Here is a 21,270-nt window from a genome sequence, read left to right as displayed (position 1 = left end):
TTGCATAAAGTTAATTTACATTGGCTTAATCGATCATATGCAAAATAAACTTATAATTTCATAGTCAAAACACCATAGGTCATAAATGATTATGTATAATCTTTAAATTAATTCCTTAATTATATCACCATTTGGTAGAAAATAACTGAGGAATAAAAATTATAATTGACATGCAATTATAATAAAGTGGGTTAAATATAACTTCACATCTTAATGCTTTCTAGTCGAATTTCTCGTTGGTTCCATTCGACTATAAATAATTAATATACTAAGGAAATGACCATCATAATGATGTTGACATGAAATCATAAATACTTTCTAGTTAAATTTCCAATCAACTAGAAATTAAATTAAGTGGCTTAAGGAAATAATAATCTTAATAAATATTGACACGAAATTTTATTAACGTTGGTCAAATATAATATCATATCATTAATTTCTTTCTAGCTAAACTTCCCGTTGGTTCCATTTAACTAGAAATAATTTTCTAAGTGATCAAATTGACCATAATTTTCTAGCAATTTAAATGGCTAAGAAAACTCATAAATAAATTTCTGGAAATAAATAAGACATAAATGACGGGCTTAAATAATAATGCGGCCCATCACTTCCTAAGCCGTCCCATAAAAACGGGCTAAATAAATTCTGAGAAAATTAAATTCACGGGCTTAATAATAAATAAAAGGCCCACTCTTATTGAAAAGGCCAGCCCAAAATGGACCGGCCCATTATGTGCGCGCGTGGCGCTTAGGCGGACGCGGCCCAGATCGGCGCGGCCCATGACGGCTACGGCCCGACGCGGGGTTGATCTTTGCCATCCGATCCGATGGATGGCTCGGATTGATCTTGCGCCGATGAAATCGCCAGCCTGTGGGGGGAAAGGGTTTCCAACCCTAACCCTAATCTCTTCCTTCTCTTCGACGGCTCTCTCACCCGGGCGAGTGAGCGAGCGGCGGCGATGGCGACGGCGGTCCGGCGAGGCGGCGCGCGCGCGCGCGGCGACAAGCGCCGCAGCGGCTCCATCTCGGCCGGCTGGGGGGTGCGCCCGAAGGGCGGCGCCAAGCCGTGTGCAATGGCGTCGGCGGTCCGGCGAGGCGGCGCGCAGGCGACGTCGAACGTCGACACGGCCGGAGCTTGTCGGCGGGGGAGGGGGGGGGGCGGAGCCCGAAGGCAGCCGCCAAGCTGGCGCTTCCCGTCCCCGGCGAGGGACGGTGGAGGGACGCTCCAAGACGGCGCGCGCACGAGAAGACCGATGCGGCCGCAAGGAGGTGAAGTGGCGGCGCTGCCGCTTCCGATTTAGGGGGCTTCAAAATCCGGCAAGTCACCGAACCCGAGCCTAATTTTCTTCCACTTGGATTTAATTCGGACATTGTGACTTAGGGTTCTTCCCCAAAATTAGGGTTCTTCATTTGGGGATTTTAGGCCGATTGGATCCGGCTTATGGGGATTTCGGGAAATTTCAATCTTGTTTATTCCCTTTTGCTTAACCGTGGGAGTTTCAATCTTGTTTATCCCCTAGTTCTTGTTTGCTAAGTACTAGCCGAAACCTTAGTTACGGTCTAGAAACTTTGAGTGTGGGAATTGGGAATTTCCCTATGCTAAATTTAGGGGAATTTCAATCTAGTTTATCCCAAACTCCTCTTTTCTGAGCTTAATAGTTGGGAAAAGTTTGGGAATTTCAATCTAGTTTATCCCGTCTTTCCCAATTTTCTTCTTAATCCACTGCTAGCCGAAGCTTATTCATGATGAAAAACTTAATCATGCAAGAACAGTAGATTAATTAACCTTGCAATAGGCCGAGTAGATTAAAATAGTTAATTGGGGATTTTCGATCTGACTTGACTGATCCTCCCTCTAATATCTGGCCGAAACCATAGCTTCGGTCTGGGAATTCTTAGTGTGAGAATTTGGGAATTTCAATCTCGTTTATCCCAATCCTCATTCTTCTCTTAAATTCTACTGCTAAGCAATGAAATTAAATTCTTCAATAACTTTGCTTCTTCTACTGTTGGCCTAGACCAATCAGTATAACATGGCTTAATATGCAACCAAGACTTAAAAGAAATTAATCTAATCTAATTCAAAATTGTTCATGCCGAATCAATCTTGAACCCTTTTAAGGATGGCTTCTAATCACAGGGATGATGTGATTATGAGGGATTGAGTGGACTAAAGATTAGCTCTGATACCACAATGTTGGAGTTCTAATTACAGGATCTTAGGCTTTAGTCTACAAACAATCACCTCTTACTTATGCGGAAAAATAATTGATTTACTGACCTACGTATGAAGCCATTGCTGTTCTTCTTTTTTCTTCTTCTAGAGATGCCTCACGAACCCCTTCCAGTGTCTAATCGATCGGCGATTGATTTAAGGTTTAGGGTTGGAGAGAGTTGAGTCGTCACTCAGCCTCCCTCCTTCTCTTTCTCTATATAGCGACACTGGTGGGGCTCGGGGGTTTATCTCAATCTAAAATTCGAATCTATTTTGTACCGATCACACAAAACAGATTTATCTCTTAGCTTGTTTCTTGTTAGGATAGAAAAACCGGTGGGATTTTAACCTTATCCTAACTAACCGGCATTAGCCGATAAAATCAACCAACAACATGAAGAACCAAGCTATCTATTTATACATCTGTGTACGTATGTTCAAGTTCTGTTGGGTCGCGTTGAGTAACCCAGCCAGTGGTGGAGCCAGGATAAAGCCCAAACCAAAATGACCAAAAGCAACTAAGAGAAATTTAGGATTGGGTTATGATATTTTTTTGGTCTTCTTGACTTTTTGGGCCTTCTAACAACCTCAAATAAAGTCTATATTAGCCCCTCATCTACAAATATACTCCATCCGTACTCGTAAAGGAAGTCGTTTAGGACAGCGACACGGTCTCCAAAACACAACTTTGACTTCGTGTTTCTATAAAAATATTTATTGAAAAGTGGTATATATGTATACTTTTATGAAAGTATTTTTCAAGACAAATCTATTCATATAATTTTTACATTTTCAAACTCAATAATTTGAGAATTATTCACGATTTATAATCCTAAGGTTTGACTTAAACATTGTCCTAAACGACTTCCTTTACGAGTATGGAGGAAGTATGGATTAGAATTTTAGGAGGGTATTATGGGGACTCTAATAATATATTAGGAGGTAGGAGGTCTAAAGACCCCCCGCCCCCACGCTGTCTCCGCCCCTGTACCAAGCCTTCATTGATTTACTCATCAGTTACCAACCGAGTAGTAGCAAGTCTTGACAGTCCAGTGAATGATGCATTGACTGTCTTGGTGCTTGCCTATGACAACTGTAACCGATGGTGTGCAATAAAAGTGCCCAATCCTGTAGTGAGCGAAGAAAAGTTGCTCTTTATTAATTGAAAAAAAAATATCACATGAATTTAAAGTTTGTGGTCTTTGCTAGTGGATATCGAAAGTTAATGAAACAGCTTAGAACACCATAAAAAATTAATAATTTATTAAAAGACATCGTCATAATTATTTTATTATTTTTAGGCCAAAGGGATAGAGAAACATGTCAAAAAAGATAAAAATAATCCCCTCGGACCATAGCATGTCAACTGGTTAGTATTGCTCACTCTCGTTCCTTCTTGACCAGAAGAGAGAATACAACTAAGGCTCTGTATAGATGTGTATAGATCCCACCCTAAAATTTTTCACCCTATCACATTGAATGTTTGAACAACTGCATAAAGTATTAAATATAGGCTAAAAAAATAATTAATTGCACAGATTACGACTAATTTGCGAGAAATCTTTTAAGCCTAATTACTCCATGATTTGACAATGTGTTGCTATAGTAAACATTTGCTAATGACGGATTAATTAGGCTTAATAAATTCGTCTCGCAGTTTACTGACGGATTCTATAATTTGTTTTTTTATTAGTGCCCCGAACACCCCATGTGACACCCTATATAACACCCGATGTGACATGTCGAAACTTTACACCCCTATCTAACCAACCCCTAAGCTATTATTAATCACTTACTCAGCCGTTAGCGACGACATGGCTGATGGCACCCATAAAACAAGAACCTCGCGCAGGAGTACGATTAGACCCTGTTTAGATGGGACTAAAATTTTTAAGTCCCTATCACATCGGATGTTTGGACACTAATTATAAATATTAACGTAGACTATTAATAAAACCCATCCATAATTTTGGGCTAATTCGCAAGACGAATTTATTGAGCCTAATTAATTCATGATTAGCCTATGTGATGCTACAGTAAACATTCTCTAATTATGGATTAATTAAGCTTAAAAAATTGTCTTGCAAATTAGCTTTTATTTATATAATTAGTTTTATAAGTAGTCTATATTTAATACTCTAAATTAGTGTCTAAATACAGAGACTGAAGTTATGTCCATATATCCAAACACCACCTAAACAAGCAGCACCAATACCAATCTGGCCAAACAGAGCAAGATAACGAGGAGATCGAGAGTGGCCTGCAGGGGATTGACAGCCTCAAGCAGGATCTGGAGGTGCCTCAAGCAGGAGCACGGCGCTTGGAGCCTTGGATGGCCAGCCAGTAGCCACCCACCAAGGATCTAGAGACATGGCTGGCTATCCTCTCGAGACAGTCCTCCGGTTCCTCTCTTGCGGCGTGATGCCACCTGACCTGGCATCATCTCAAAGTCGGTCACCACGCTGCCATTATCAACCTTTGGCATCAGAATGAAGCTTGCTAGGTGGTCGTCGGCAAGCTATCAGCACAGTGCGAGAGCTGTGGATGTGGCTGGCGTGTACAAGTTATTGAGTGGTTGGGCTATATAAAACTGGGCCATATAAAGTGAAAAGGATATGGAATTAAGAATAGAGAACGCGCCCAGCCAGAATCTCTACGTCGTCATCTTCCTTGCTCTCTGTCTCTTTCTTCTTCTCCATCAATCTCTCGGAAATACTCCTTGTGTTTCGGAACAACTCCTGGGCCGTGACAAAATTTTGGGTTCCAGTTTGAGTTTTTCTAAGCTTCATCGATTGGATGAGCCATCTTTTTACTCCTATCCGCTTGATTCGCGGGTACACTCACACGATCGAACCCAATTGGAGCGTAAAAGCACTCCTTGGCCCTTGCACAACTTCCCAACGCATCCAATTCCTAAGGCATTACAAAATCAGATCATGGCAATGCGACCCACTTTAGCCGCCTAGCAACGGCTGATCCATCGCCGTACGTGTTGGGCACCCCCTGATCCGTTCTTGCGATTCTTGAGAAATTTTCAAGAGGCTTTCTTCACACTGGCACATGATGATTGAAGAAGAGGCAAGCAGCTATTTATCTTGAGAATTTGGGTGCATTAGTAACTCGGCTAGGAGCCTAGGACACCACCACCACTAGGGATGAAAACGGATCGAATATGGTCGGAAACTAACTTTATCATATTCGTTTTCATATTTTTTCTTAGAATCGAAATCGGAATAGAAAACCCGGATACAAAAACGGAATCGAATATTATCAAATACAGATACGGAGCGAATACGAATCGAAACAAATACGGTAACAAATATTAATCGGAACATAAAAGCCCCTCAAACTGACCTTCACAAATCAGCGAAGAAATATAACTTGTTTTTTATAATAGAATGTGTTACAATTCCAAAAGATCAACGATTAATAATACCATAACGAGAAACATCTACAAACTTGCACATACTGACAAAGTCACACTGTCACACACATTACCGGTTACAAACTTGCACATGATGGCAGTTACAGGCATTAACACATAGGGATAATTTCGTTCTTACCCTTATTTCGATATGCAATTGTGATTTTGCCCCTACTTTATAGGGTTTTCGTTTATACCCCTGTTTTTTTTTTTCAAATGAACCAAGTGTTTACCCCTAGTTCTCACGGAAGTTAGTGGAGCTGTAATTATTGTAGTAAGGAAATAGAAAAGAAAATAAATAATGATTTTGCAAATTATAGATTTACCTTTGTATCCCTGGCCATTGTGCAAAATCACGAAACAAAGTCTTGCTGGCATGAGCCGAGCAGTTCCCAAAACCTATCACTAATCCCCACACCGCCGACGGCGGCATCTCAGCCAGCCATGCCATGGGCAGGAGGCCACAGCAGGCGGTGTCCGGGCCAGGAGCAGCCGGCCACGGGCAGGAGGCCACAGCGGTGCTGCTACCTGCTGGCCCCGTCAATGGTTTCCGGGCTGGGAGCAGGCGGTGGTGCGCAGGAAACCGTTGCGGCGAGCGGGAGGCCGCGGCGGCGGGCAGGAAGCTGCGACAGCGAGCAGGAGGCTGGCGGCTGCACGAGGCGCCGGCGGCGGCGGCGAAGGGGCGAGGCGGCGGTGGGCGGTAGCGGCGGCCGCCTAGATGCACGTCGTGGGGGATTGGGATTTGGGAGGCAGCGGCTGTTGCCTACTCCAGAAATCCGGAAGAAAATCCCGCATAGTTTCCGACCGTTTATCCCGGATAGTTTCCGATTGTTTTTCGATTTCGTCGGATATCACCTTTACTGTATTCGTTTTCGTATCCGAGAAAAAAAATCTGAATTCGTTTCCGAATCCGATAAATTCCGGATAGTTTCGACCGAATTTTTCCGAATCCGAAAATTGGTCCGGACGGACGGAAACTATCCGAACAGTTCCATCCCTAACCACCAGATAGTAATGTTCATTTGTAAGGAGAACACCGAGAGAAACAGATGGCAAAAGGACGCCGATTCAATTTCTGCTTTGGACGGTGTGCCTTATGTACAGTCCGAAGATGTAAATTATTTCTACTCCCTCCGTTTCACAATGTAAGACTTTATAGTATTGCTCACATGCATATATATGTTAATGAATCTATACACATATATGTCTAAATTCATTAACATCTACATAAATGTGGGCAATGTGGACAATGATGGAAAGTCTTAAATAAAGAAACGGAGGGAGTATTATCTAAAAAAAATGGGGCAATTGCATCCATACCCTCACTTTCAACTCTAATTGCTGTTTTACCCTTATTTTTTAGGGTTTGCAATTTTATCCCACTTTTTGAAAACAAAGCAGCTGGTTGCCCTCAGTTTTGACGCCTTGTTTGACGGTGTTAGTTTTAGGGTAAAAGGACATTTATACCCTTGATTGTTGTTGCATTTTTGCATGTATTTACCTATTAACCTCTTCCACGAAATCTGCTCCAATTATAGGATTTCGGGCATTTGGTTGGTGCTAGAGAGAAAAACTGCAATTATGATTCAAATGGTTACTGCTAATTAACACATGTGTTCATGGCAAGAAACAAATCTGTGCATAACCGGATCTTGTCTCCAACCAAAATATTGTACTGTCGTCTAGCTTTCAAAAAAAATCATTCGTGAATCAAAGAAAAGAAAAAGAAAGGAGAACATGAGGAAAGAGATGAGATCCCCAAATCACATCTGCATCAAGAAGAGAAGGAGAATACAAGGAAATTAAGAAATCCCCAAAGAATGAATGCATGCTAAGCAAAAATTGAAGGATTTCAAGATCCAGCAGTAATTGCTCCGTACCGACGACCGGATCTAGCAAAGCAACAGAGAGGACATCTGATGAGAAAATGGTGGTTTTGCTCGACGACGACATCTGATGTAAATTCCGTCTCTCGCTCCTGATCTCCATGGAAGAAAAGAAGCAGCAGCTGCATCCACAGAGAGGGCGCGATGGCCGCTACGCTTGCCGCACGCACGCACGCCGCCACCTCGCGCACGCCCGCAGCCTCGCGCACGGTGCGCCTGTGGCCGCCGCCGCCGCCTCCGCGCCGTCGCGCACCGCGGGCCCGCGGTCGCCGCCTCCGCGCCGCACGCGCTCCCTCGCTGCCGCCGCCTCCCCGCCGCGCTCGCTCCCTCGCCGCCGCCTCCCCGCCGCGCCGTGCCGCCGCCACCGTGCTAGCTAGGGTTTCGACCCGACCAGCTTTTCCCAAACGCACGGGTGGGAGACGCACCGGTGGAAGACTCAACCCTATCCATTCCCTCAGGGTACAAATGTCATTTCATAATTCCTAAAACCTTTTTTTATTTCCTTTTGTATTTCTTTAACACACAACGTGGGACCCACCAAACGGCTGTCACAAGTGAGGGTAGACGGCTGCTTCAGATTAAAAAAGTGGGGGTAAAATTGCAAACCCTAAAAAGTGAGGGCAAAATAGCAATTGGCTTTTAAAGTAAGGGCACGTATGCAATTGTCCCAAAAAAATCCACTTCAGACTACCAGAAAATGCATGTTTTAGGCAACAATTACATTGTTTATTATGCTTTATTCAATAAAGTTGACGGGCTCGCGGTTCCTAAAGAAAAAGAAAAATAAAAACACTGTTTCCATTCCATGAGACCGTCAAACTATGGCCTGGTTTAGTTTAGTTCCTAACTTTTTCTTCAAACTTTCAACTTTTTCATCACATCAAAACTTTCTTATACACGTAAACTTTCAACTTTACCGTCACATCGTTTCAATTTCAATCAAACTTATAATTTTAACGTGAGCTAAACACAACCTATGATTCAAGGCATCGGTACTACAAATACAATGTCGGAGGTACGTGGTTGATCTTTGATCACATTAAAATCTATAGGTACTATGGTTTGAACCTTGGTAATATGTACTCCGTTTCAGGTTATAAGATGTTTTGACTTTGGTTAAAGTAAAACTATTTCAAGCTTGACTAAATTTACAAATATAATAATATTTATAATACTAAATTAGTTTCATCAAATCATTTAACGAATATATTTAATAATAAATTTATTTTGGGTTGAAAATGTTACTACTTTTTTCCACAAACTTGGTCAAAGTTAAAGCAATTTAACTTTAACCAAAGTTAATGTAGTTTGACTTTTGACCAAAGTAATGAGTATTACAACTCCATCATCATATATCACCCAGAGGTCAATTTACCAGTAAGCCAAAAAAAAAAAAAAGCGAGAGAAACTGATGGCAAAAGGACGATGATTCACTGTCTGCGTCGGACTAGAAACAAGACATTTATTTTCAGACTACGGATGTGTTTAGTTTTCTGGGTGTAAATTTTTTAAGTATACGGATACATATTTAAAATATTAAACGTATACTAATAATAAAATAAAGTACAGATTCCGTCTGTAAACTGTGAGATAAATTTATTAAGTCTAATTAATCCGTCATTAGCAAATGTTTACTGTAGCATCACATTGTCAAATCATGGCGTAATTATGCTCAAAAGATTCGTCTCGCAATTTACATACAAACTGTGCAATCGGTTTTATTTTTTTTTCTCCATTTAATGTCTCATACATGTGTCCAAATATTTGATGTGATTTTTTTTGCCAAATTTTTTTATCTAAGCAAGGCCTACAATTATTGATTTGATCAACACTGTTAACACGCGGAGACGCGAATCTTACACAATTGTCAAATCGCCCACCATGCAGGCGAGTTTGACACGAGCGCGTGCGGCGTGCGCGCGCGCGTGGAAGGAATGCACACTCTGCGAGGGCGTACGTCCGCGATCGATCATCATGGCTGCCAACAATTCAGTCCATCAAGCAGTCATACGCCAGCACACACGCCAAGCCGGCCGACCATCACGCGTGTGTAGCAGGTGAACCCTCTAGTACTGCTCGTTCAAAACGATCGGACGAGCAGACGACACGTACGTTCCGCCCGACTTACCGGTCCATCCTGTTCCTATATCGGATGGATCTCGATCGCTGGCACTGCGCAGAATATCACTGCAGGACGGAAGGAAGTGGTTGATGGTGTTCTTTCACTGGGTCAAATCCATGATGCATGTGTGTGGAGAGAGGCTGCTCGATTGTTGTTGTTGTTGTTGATGGGGTTCATCGGGTGTATGGAGATCACTGACTCAGCCTTCGGTGTTCACTCCATCGGTTTCCAATTGCAGAGGACATTATCAATTGGAATACGGTACGGACTCCGACTGTCAGTTTCAATGGAAGAAAAACACCATACAGGCACAGCAGAGCTATATATGTCCTACTTTCTTCAGGGTTGGCGGAATGCCAAAATTGCTAATCTCCACGACGTTCAAGTTTGTGTATAGTGCATCAAGGTACGAGGGGATGGGTGTTTCATTACATTGTGCTGCAGGCATCATCAACTCGAGGTGTGTGAGGGTGCACCTGGCTCGTCTCGGTTCTGTGCAGGCGTTAGTTTCACCTGCGGCGACGATGGACTCGCTTCAAACCGCATCAATCACACTGCAATCTGGGTCCAGGGCTCCCAGTGCATCCCATTCCCAAACGCTATAGCTCAATTGGAACTCACTATATGCACCGCTCGTCAGTTTTGCTGTAGTGTCTCGGTGACTAACTGGAGATGGGGAGGAACCCGCGGTTATTTATAAGCGAGTTTGGGTGAAAAGGCCTACTGGAAATTAACTTTGCTGCTGCCTGCTGGCTCAGTCATATGCTCTTTTTCCCCCAAGATTAATTCCTCGATATATATGGTCACCAAGAACATTTTCAAGAGACTCTCCAAACTAAATTTTGACTATTTTAGTAACAAATCCCATTCCAACAGCCTCTCTATTAAAATGGCTAAGCCAGATGACTAGCCATATTCCTCCCCTCAATGGCCAAACTTGGCCAACCCAAACTACATTATCATTCATGGGTCCCACGTGGAGAGTCATCTCTCACCCTGCACTACCCGCGTCCTGAGGTTGCGAGTGGAGGAGGATGCGGCGGTGAGGTGGCACGACGGCAAGCGTCACCACGGCCTCCCACTCGCCGGCCACCGGCGTCGAGGGCATGAAGGGAGCGACAGCGGCGAGGTGTTGTCGTCACCCCTCCTTCTCTTTGCCGCAGCTCCTCACCATCACCACAGTTGTGCTTGCCGCCGCCGCTGCTGATCCTACCCGAGCGGACTCCCCCGCAAGCTCCGGCGTCGTTGTCTGGAAGCCTCCGCCCTCACCAGATTCGGCCGATAGCGTTGATTTAGGGGAGCCACGCAACCTCTGCCGCCATCTGGAGCAGCGGCGAGGGACGGGGACGAAGTCGAGGAAGGCAGAAGAGGCGGCGCGTCGAAGGCTTCAGTCGTCTTAGAGCAGTGGCGGCGAACAGGGACGGAGCTGAGGATCCTTCATCGGCGTCGTCGCTACCTCTCGATGGCGTGAGCAGCAACAACAACAACATCATCATCGACGCCACCAATTTCCACCGTCAATGCCAATTTCCGCCGCTACCTCCGCATCCGCCCACCCACCTGCCGCCTCCCTCGTTGGCGCGAGTAGCCACATCATGGCCGTGGCCTCTCGCAGGCGCGAGCAGTAGGAACGTCGTCCCCTCCACCTATTTCCGTCAACGCCGTCGCCCACCCGCTGATGGCACGGGAGAATCGACGAGGGACAGCGGCGTCGCCGCTTCCCACCCATGTCGCCTTCTGTTGCCTGGATCTGCTAGCCGCCATCGAGCTTGGAAACCGCCAACTGCCGCCCCTAACATGCGCTATCTTGGAGTGGCGTTGGTAGGTGGGGGTTGGGGTGGGGAGAGGTTGTGCGGAGAAGGGGAAAAACAATGAGAGAGAGACTGACATGTGGGTCCCATTGCTATAGAATGGAGAAATTGTTGGAGCGAAAAACAAATTTAGCTATCCAAATTTTTTACAGGTTGGCCAAACGAAAAATTGGAGAGTCTCTTGGAGATATTCTTGGTGGATTTTGAAACTAATAAGAGCACATAGAAAACGAGAAAGCTATCCGTGCATGATTAATTGAGTTTTAATTATTAGAAATTTGAAAAACGAATTTATTTGACATTTTTACAGCAATTTTATATAGAAAGTTTTCATACGAAATTTAATCGCTTAGCGGTTTGAAAAACGTGCTAATGAAAACTGAGATAGAATACGTATCTTAATCAGAAATGTATGCCGCTATACATATATGAATGAATGTATGTTGTCTCAGATTAAGTCTGCCGTGTGTGTCCATGACGAGAAGCTAGCGCTTTACCTGTGCTTAATTGCCGTATTCAGTAGAAAAACGACACCACGAGGCTCGTTACTGGTGTAGAAAAACGTGCTTAATTTTAATTTTTGCACAATCTTTACTGAATGTAGAACTTCAAGGAAGTTGTTGTGGTGCTTTGTAATGCAAATTTTTTAACTTGTACATGTAGTATCTAATTTAACAGGAAATTCAGACGTTTTTCTAAAGTCCCCAGGATTTTTTTCACGATTAAAGAATCTATAGCAGTTTTCCTTAAGTACAAAAATAGAGAATTGTTTGCCGCTCTGTATATACCATTCGTATTAAATCTACGATAAGTTGGTAGCATGGTTGATCAGAGTTGATCGACAGTGCGCTGGATGGAATTTCACCAGTAGCTTAATCAACTTGCGCAGCACCAATCGGGCAGCCTCATTTTTTGTTTATGCTTATCCTTATAAGATAAAATTTAAATTTTCAGTCAAAAATTTTGAGTTGATTTCAAGAGTTTTTTTTATCAATGTTTATTTTTCAGTTTTTGCTTTTAGATCACTAAGAATATGTATATAAAAATTGTATTTGCTAATTATTTTTCATTTACAAATGTGCTGAATGATGGAGCCGGGAGACGCACCGCTCGGCTAGTGTGGAGCCCTACCGTTAACAACAACAGGAGTAAATGGGTAGCAATGGGCGAAACACCAGCTCAAATGCACATGAGCTGATGAGCAAGTGTACACAAACAGCTCAGCTGGATTATCTGTTCCAACGAACTCCTGATGCTTCCCATCCGCAGTAGAACGAAACCTATATATTTTTATCAGCTTGCAAATTCTGATTCTGCATACGCCACACGCAACCGCAAGTATATATATATGCACCTTGTTCAGGTCGTATATATATTTGTGGTACCTGAGAGGCTAATCGCCTTGCCAGTTGAAATGCTAGCTCAGCCAACCTGTTCACAACTAGCCAGATACCGCACTATGACTGAGCTAAGAAGAAATCTGCAGAACGTGTGGTGTTCAGCTAACACACCGGCAGTCACTACGCCAGATCCTCACACCTCTGACGGGATACCTGTGACGGGCAAACGAATTGGTCAGTAGTGACCATTACCTTTGACGGGTTATACGGGATGCAGTCACCGGTGAGGCATCTGGCCGCGGCCCGTCACAAGTATCCCCTCACCTGTGACGGTCCGAAAGGAAAACCCGTCAGAGGTATACCAGTGACGAGTTTTTCATCCAACCCGTCACTGGTATCCCCTCACCTGTGACGGGCCAATACATTAGAAGCCGTCAGAGGTGATGGGCCGCCACCTGTGACGGCTTTAATTTCTGGCCCGTCACAGGTGAGATGATACCAGTGACGGGCCGTTGAATACAAGCCCGTCAAAGGTATGAGCAATACCTTTGACGGGCTTTTTTTATCTAACCCGTTTGAGGTGTGTTGACTCTATAAATACCCCCAAACTGCCAACTGCTTTCCATCCCGACCATTGTACTGCTCACACATCGGTTGGGAGGGCAAGGGGGGCGATTTTTTTGCTAAAATTCAAGGTTAAAAACACATTATTCTCCATTCATTCTCAACATATCGATCATCATTTATTTTTCTTCGTATGTTGTTGATTTCAGATGGATCGTAGATGGATGTACTATGCGCATCGTTCGTCTACCGAGTATAGAGAGGGGGTCACTGAATTTGTCACATTTGCGGATAATGACAGAAAAAGTAGGATGAGCATGCACATGTTGTGCCCATGTAGGGACTGTAAGAATGAACAGATGATCGAAGACAAGGATGAAGTGCATGCTCATTTGATAATGAATGGATTCATGAAGAAATATACCTGCTGGACCAAGCATGGAGAGCAAGAGGCGCCTGATGTCGCAGCTGAAGAAGTGTTGGATCAGGATGTAGAGAACACCGCCGCAGCTCGAGAAGGCATGTTCGTACCTTCTCCTTTAGGTGGAGAGACCATAGATTTAGACACTCAATGTCTATCTACAATGTTGCATGACATTGAAGACGCAGAGGACAACGACAGAGATTATGAGAAGTTTAGTAAGTTGGTGGAAGATTGCCAGATGCCGTTGTATGATGGATGCAAGTCGAAGCACAGCAAGTTGTCATGCGTGTTGGAACTCATGAAGCTTAAGGCTAGTAATGGCTGGTCGGACAAGAGTTTTACAGAACTCCTTGAGCTGTTAAAGGATCTGTTGCCAGAGGGGAACAATTTACCTCAGACGACATATGAAGCGAAGCAAGTATTATGTCCGTTGGGCCTGGAGGTCAGAAGAATTCATGCATGTCCGAACGACTGCATTTTGTATTACAAGGAATACGCTGACTTGGATGTCTGCCCTATCTGTGGGGCATCAAGATACAAACGAGCAAAGAGTGAAGGTGAAGGAAGTAAGTCAAAGAGGGGAGGCCCAGCAAAGGTGGTGTGGTATCTCCCAATTGCGGAGCGCATGAAGAGAATGTTTGCGAACAAGGAACAAGCTAAGCTTGTGCGCTGGCATGCCGAAGAACGGAAAGTCGATACTATGCTGAGGCACCCAGCAGATTCAGTACAGTGGAGGACAATCGATAGGATTTACCAGGAATTCTCAAATGACCCAAGAAACATGCGTTTCGCAATGTGTACGGACGGCATTAATCCTTTTGGTGATTTGAGCAGTCGTCACAGTACATGGCCAGTTCTGCTTGTTAACTATAACCTTCCTCCCTGGTTGTGTTTCAAAAGAAAGTACATTATGCTTGCCATGCTCATTCAAGGACCGAGACAACCTGGCAACGATATCGATGTGTTCCTTGAACCGATAATCGATGACTTCGAAAGGCTATGGAATGAGGGCACACGAACATGGGACGCATATGCACAAGAGTATTTCAACCTCCATGCGATGCTGTTTTGTACCATCAACGATTATCCGGCCCTTGGCAACCTTTCTGGCCAAACTGTGAAAGGGAAATGGGCGTGTTCGGAGTGTATGGAGGAAACAAGAAGCAAATGGTTGAAGCATTCACACAAGACGGTCTACATGGGTCACAGGAGATTTCTCCCAAGGTATCACCCGTATAGGAATATGAGAAAGAATTTCAATGGACACAGAGATACAGCCGGACCCCCGACAGAGCTAACAGGGACAGAGGTGCACAACTTAGTGATGGGAATAACCAACGAGTTTGGAAAAAAGAGGAAAGTTGGAAAGCGAAAAGAGAAGAGCACATCGAAGGAAAAAACAGAGGAGCATGTGGAAAAACAAAAGACAAAAGAGAGGAGCATGTGGAAAAAGAAGTCAATATTTTGGAGACTACCATACTGGAAGGATCTTGAAGTTCGCCACTGCATAGATTTGATGCATGTCGAGAAGAATGTATGCGAGAGTTTAATGGGATTACTGCTTAACCCAGGTACTACAAAGGATGGTCTCAACGCCCGACGAGATCTGGAAGATATGGGTGTTCGGTCGGAGCTACATCCCATAACCACGGAATCCGGCAGGGTTTACCTTCCTCCAGCCTGCTACACTCTCTCGAAAGAAGAGAAGATTGATTTGCTAACATGTTTGAGTGGTATAAAGGTTCCATCTGGTTACTCATCAAGAATCAGTAGGCTTGTTTCACTGCAAGATCTTAAGTTGGTTGGAATGAAGTCGCATGATTGCCACGTTCTTATCACACAGCTGTTGCCCATTGCAATAAGGAATATTTTGCCTCCTAAGGTGCGACACACGATCCAGCGGTTGTGTTCCTTCTTCCATGCAATCGGCCAGAAGATCATTGACCCCGAGGGACTAGATGAACTACAGGCAGAACTTGTGAGAACCCTATGTCATCTTGAGATGTACTTTCCTCCAACTTTCTTTGACATAATGGAACATCTTCCGGTGCACCTTGTGAGGCAAACAAAGTGCTGTGGTCCAGCATTCATGACGCAGATGTATCCTTGCGAAAGGTACCTGGGGATCCTTAAGGGTTATGTACGGAACCGTTCACACCCTGAGGGGAGTATCATCGAGAGTTACACCACCGAAGAGGCCATCGAATTTTGTGTGGACTACATGTCAGAAACATCTTCAATTGGATTACCACGATCTCATCACGAAGGGAGGCTTGACGGTGTTGGTACTGTAGGAAGAAAGACTATTAGGTTGGATCGGAAGGTGTACGATAAAGCTCATTTCACGGTACTACAGCATATGACTGAGGTGGTGCCGTACGTTGACGAACACCTTGCAGTTATCCGACAAGAGAACCCAGGCCGATCAGAGAGTTGGGTCAGGAATAAGCACATGTCTTCTTTCAACGAGTGGCTGAAGAACCGAATTGCCAGGTTGCAGAACTTGTCTAGTGAAACACTTCAGTGCTTGTCACAGGGTCCTGAATGGAGTGCCACCACCTGGCAAGGATATGACATAAATGGATACACCTTTCACACGGTAAAGCAAGACAGCAAATGCACAGTGCAGAACAGTGGGTTACGCATCGAGGCTACTAGTGACGGTGGTCGTCGTGATCAATACTATGGTAAAGTTGAGCAAATATTGGAGCTAGATTACTTGAAGTTCAAAATCCCGTTGTTTCGTTGTCGATGGGTCGATCTTCGCAATGTAAAAGTTGACAATGAAGGTTTCACCACTGTCAACTTGGCTAACAACGCGTACAAGGATGAACCGTTCGTTCTCGCCAAACAAGTTGTTCAAGTGTTCTACATAGTTGACCCGTGTAACAAGAAACTACATGTTGTTCGTGAAGGGAAAAGGAGAATTGTTGGATTGGACAACATTGCAGACGAGGATGATTACAACCAGCACGTCCACGGCATAGGTCAAGAAATACCTCTAGAAGAGGAGGAAGAAGAAGATGAAGTTCAATATGCACGTGTCGACCATGAGGAAGGATTATTTTTGTAATTTATGTACGTAGTTTATGTCTACATGTCTGTTATCTGTATGACTCTAATATGTTCGCAATGATCAATAGTATATTGCTTATGAAATAGTCAAATAAAATAATTAAGTAAAGCACCCACTAGAAGTGAATTAAAATAATTAAGCAAGTATAAGCATTGGAACTAAAATAATTAAAGTAGTATAATAATGAAGTGCAATTACAACTGTTAGTGAAATAAAATAATTAAGTATAAAAAAATATGTAGTGTATGTGAAAATATGTTAAGGAAAATAAAAGAACTAAGTGAAATAAAATTGCTCTAGGCAAACTCACCTGTGACGGGCTCTATCTGTAGGGCCGTCACAGGTGACCTCACCTGTGACGGCCCAGAGTGTTGGGCCCGTCACAGGTGGTATTACCTGTGACGGCTCCACGGTTGGCGCCCGTCACAGGTGAGGCCACCTGTGACGGCCACATAGTTGGCGCCCGTCACAGGTTCATGTTCCGTTGTGCGAGTCCTGATCCGGTTCATGTTCCGTGCACTGGAAGCGTGGTCCCGCACACAGTACCAGAAGGACGGCTTGTGAGGCGACGTTAACGGCGTTAACGGATGTGAGAAGTTGCCGTTGCGCCTCGGCTTTTCCGTCAGAGTCAGGGCATCCAATGCTCTCGATCCCTCTTTCTTCCTCCTCTCGCTGTTGCTTCCGCGGTCGTCGATGCGACGCAGGCCTGGCGGAGAATCCCTCTTTCTTCCCCTCCGCTGCAGGCTCCCGTCCTCCCCTTTCGACTGTGGCTTGCAGGCCCGTGCCCCCCCCCCCCCAATCGATTCTCGTCCGCGCGTCGTCTTGCGGCAGCGGTCGGTTCAAGGTGCTCAAAATCGGGGGGAAGTGGAAGAGCTCCACGCCTGTCGAGCTGTCTGCGTCGTCCTCGAGGGGAGTAAAAGCTGGCCGGCGTGCTCGCTGTGAAGTAGCAAGCAGTCTGGCTGCCTGTGTGCTCGTCCTCTCTGCCTCTCGGGTCAGACAGTGCTGGCCTGAAGAGTCTCATCAAGGCATCCAAGCTGGCGGATTTGAGGAGTCTCTATTTCAGGCCGAGCGTGTGCGTGGTCCGATGGAGACGACAGCGAAGAAGCGGAAGCGAGAGCGGGATCTATTGTCGATCCAAGAGGAGGGGACGATTGTTCAATCCCCTCAAACAGGGGAGATCTCTGTCCGCGGCGCCGATCTGGAGTCCGGCGAGGACTCCTCCGACTCTGTCACCTCCGACGCTGGCAGCGCCAAGGCTGCTCCCGACGACGTGCTTCATATCGCGCATGCCCTCTGCAAAGTTTGCGCCAAGTCTCCTAGAGCCGTCATCGACTTTGTTCGAAGAGTGAGCCCTGCCACCGTCGGCCGTTCGATTGATTGGGACGTCGTCCGCGAGGAAGAGTCATCTAAGGTATTGGTTTGTATTAATTTGTTCATTTCCGATTCAATTTTATTTGACTTGCACGGAGTAGATGGGCGATGGCCGTAGCCGGTGGACCGATATGGAGGTTCGTGTGTTTCTTGAGAGCTGCTTGGAGGAGATGGCAGCGTTCACCATCACCTCCAACTCCCCCAAGCCGCAGGCATGGCAGAACCTAATACACAAGATGTACACCAAGTGCAAGAAGAAGGTGAACAAGGCTCAATTGGAGTACATTTGGGGGCAGTGTAAGAAGCGGTACAACAGGTGGGTGTGGCTAGAATCGCATGCAAGCGGGCTGGGTCGTGATCCCCATACATCAGCCATTGTTGCCGATGATGAGTGGTGGGAAAGCAAGAATGCGGTACGTACACTTGACCATAAATATTTTGAACCAACAATTTTGCTTACAATTGGTATTATCTGAAATTTAGTACATGCATGCAATTATAAATACAGTTTTGTGAGGTGTAATAATTTTTTTGTTCAAATTGTGTGTGCCAACAAATGACTAGCTGCAGTAAAATGGAAGGATTGTGATCACATATGTTTCATAGTTGTTACTGTCATGTCGTTTTTAGTAATGTGTGCCATTCCCTTGTATTTAAGTTAACAAAATGATGTTTAGGAAAGATCTATATGTAGTGTATATGTAGTGTATCCGTTTAGCATTATTTTGCAGGAATAGTGATTATGTGTTAAAACTCATGTAGAAATGTTGTAAACAATAAACAATGGTTCTTGGATTGTACTGTACAACTAGAATGGGCATCCCAATTTTGGGGTGCCTTATTCTGAAGCAGCAGATTTTGCATGTAGAATGTGACATGTGAGTTGATACTTCAGATGCTGTATCACAGCATATGCTTGTGTTGAACATTATTTCTGTTTTCTGAACTGGTTAGCACTTACTTCATTTGTCCCAAAATATAAGGGGTTTTGGACGGAGGGGACATTTCCTAGTGTAACGAATTTGGAGTGTTCCATCCGTACAAAATTTCTTATATTTTGGGACAGATGAGTATATCGGTAGATCCTATATTAGGGCTCTGTTCGGGAGGAGTCCTCCCCGGCACGCAAAATGAAGTCTATTATTACATGATTAATTGAGTATTTGTTATTTTTTTAAAAAAATGGATTAATATGATTTTTTAAAGTAACTTTCGTATAGAAATTTTTTACAAAAAACATACTGTTTAGCAGTTTGAAAAGCGTACGCGTGAAAAAGAGGGAGATCACAAACATACTGTTTTGGTTTGGTGTTATGATGTTAAGTTTGAGCATAATAATGATATTCTGTCCTAAGAGTTTTGACTCCAGTGTAACCATCTGTACAAAGTTCAACTGAGTTCAGATGTATGAATCATTGAAACTTGAACCAGTACATTTTAAAATTTTCCAGAAACACAGCATTAGCCGTGTATTACTGTCAAATTTGTTACAGGGTTCACACAAAACTAGACGCAAACAGGGCAGTAACTAGTACTACGAAAAATCTCTCTAAATCTGTTATTTTGACCAAATCCTAAGGTCTGCGCATACTAGGGTCATTTAGGAACATGTTAATACATATTCAACTAGCTGTACACACCTTCTTTGTGATGTATATAGAGAGAATGAACAAAAATGTGCTCATCTACAAAGAATATAATATATGCAGTTTATCTTATGTTTACAATGTTCAAACTATCTTTCTTTCATTCTGTCAGATGTGTGGCCCATTGTAACATGTACTCCTGATTATATTTGATAACTTGGTACCAATGTGCACATTTACTGCCAGCATTTTAGTAGTAATGCACATTGGACTGCACATATTCATTATGTTCAATGTTTGCACAAGCCTAATGCACTTGCCTTGTACTAACTTATTTTTACTGTCTACTTATGTTGCAGCAAAATAAAGGTGTCTTAAGCTTCAGGAATGATCCTCTGAAGCACATTGACCTTCACCACACGGTATTCAGTGGGCACACAGTTGTCGGAAACCACTCCGCCGTCGCAGGGGCAGCCCCACAGGCACCGCAAGGAGCAGTTCAGTGGCAGACCATCGACATGGCGCAGCTCGCTGCTGCTTATAGACCACCACCTCCAACTCCACCCCCAACGGCAGCAGACCGGGGCAAGGGAAAGAGGCCAGCAGCAAACACTACTGCCTCAGGGAGTTCTTCCAAGAAGTCACGAAGCGACTCCGCTGGACTGGCTTTGGAGAGGATTGCGGACATCCGAGAGCAGAGCTACCAGAGTCGTGTTGCTCAGATGGAAGCAGAGAAGTCTATGGGCCTTGATGCGTGCATGGAGTTGGTGGAAAATGATGGCCATGAAATTGGAGGAAGTGTGTGGTATGCTGCTTGTGCGCTATTCCGTGACCCATTCAACTGCAAATGCTTTGTTCGAATCAAGGACGCCGCTAGGCGCTTGGAATTTATACGCACTGGTGGTACTGGACAGTCATCTGGTGGCACCTGGTAGTTTGTGCACTGTACTTTACTTTGAGTTGTGATGGGCGATGTTTTTCAAATAAACCATTATTTATGTTTAGAACTCAGTGTGCTAACAATTTTTACATTCTGTGAGTCCGTAAACATTTGCGGCTTTATATCCAATTCGAGCAACTACGTATTCCATTGCATTGCTTTTATATCCAAATAATTCTTCGATTGCATAGATCACTGCCATTATTAATTTCTATCCTTTTGATTATGACAAACATTGCCTATTCTTCGGTTCTCATATGTTAAAGGAAATCGGCGATGAGTTACGGCGCGGGTGGATCGAGTTGGAATGGAGGCGGTCACACAAGCAGCGAAGAAGAAGATGCCATCATTGAGTACATGGCTGCTACCCTTGATTTCAATGAGAGGGCACCAAGGAGAATACCGGTGCAAACCGGTATCAGTTGGATGATGGACACGATGGCAAATCGAAGCCAATGCAGGGCAATGTTCAGGCTTACTGCAGAGGAGATACACAATTTGCATGATCTATT

General features: G+C 44.3%; 1 protein-coding gene and 1 long non-coding RNA gene across 2 annotated transcripts; both read left to right on the top strand.

The window, feature by feature from the left end:
* Positions 1-889: 889 nt before the first annotated feature.
* On the top strand, positions 890-10,034 carry LOC136353642 (uncharacterized). The gene is made up of 2 exons (XR_010736993.1): positions 890-1,316; positions 9,412-10,034. It is a non-coding gene; the product is annotated as an uncharacterized lncRNA (long non-coding RNA).
* A 7,360-nt stretch (positions 10,035-17,394) lies between these two features.
* On the top strand, positions 17,395-20,866 carry LOC4327554 (uncharacterized). The gene is made up of 2 exons (XM_015787974.3): positions 17,395-18,645; positions 20,178-20,866. Exons 1-2 carry the CDS (start codon positions 18,334-18,336, stop codon positions 20,751-20,753), a joined length of 888 nt encoding a protein of 295 aa, XP_015643460.1. The 5' UTR covers positions 17,395-18,333; the 3' UTR covers positions 20,754-20,866.
* The last annotated feature ends 404 nt before the right edge of the window (positions 20,867-21,270 follow it).

This window comes from Oryza sativa, chromosome 1 (genome assembly GCF_034140825.1).
Source record: "Oryza sativa Japonica Group chromosome 1, ASM3414082v1".
NCBI classification, from domain to species: Eukaryota; Viridiplantae; Streptophyta; class Magnoliopsida; order Poales; family Poaceae; genus Oryza; species Oryza sativa.
Note: the sequence above shows the minus strand (reverse complement) of the source record. Positions and strands in the feature narration are given on the sequence as shown.

Excerpts from the sequence above, each read along its gene's own strand:
- LOC4327554 (XM_015787974.3), top strand. The coding sequence starts at position 18,334 with ATGGGCGATGGCCGTAGCCGGTGGACCGATATGGAGGTTCGTGTGTTT. Across the intron at positions 18,646-20,177 it reads GGTGGGAAAGCAAGAATGCG|CAAAATAAAGGTGTCTTAAG; the intron begins GTACGTACACTT and ends CTTATGTTGCAG.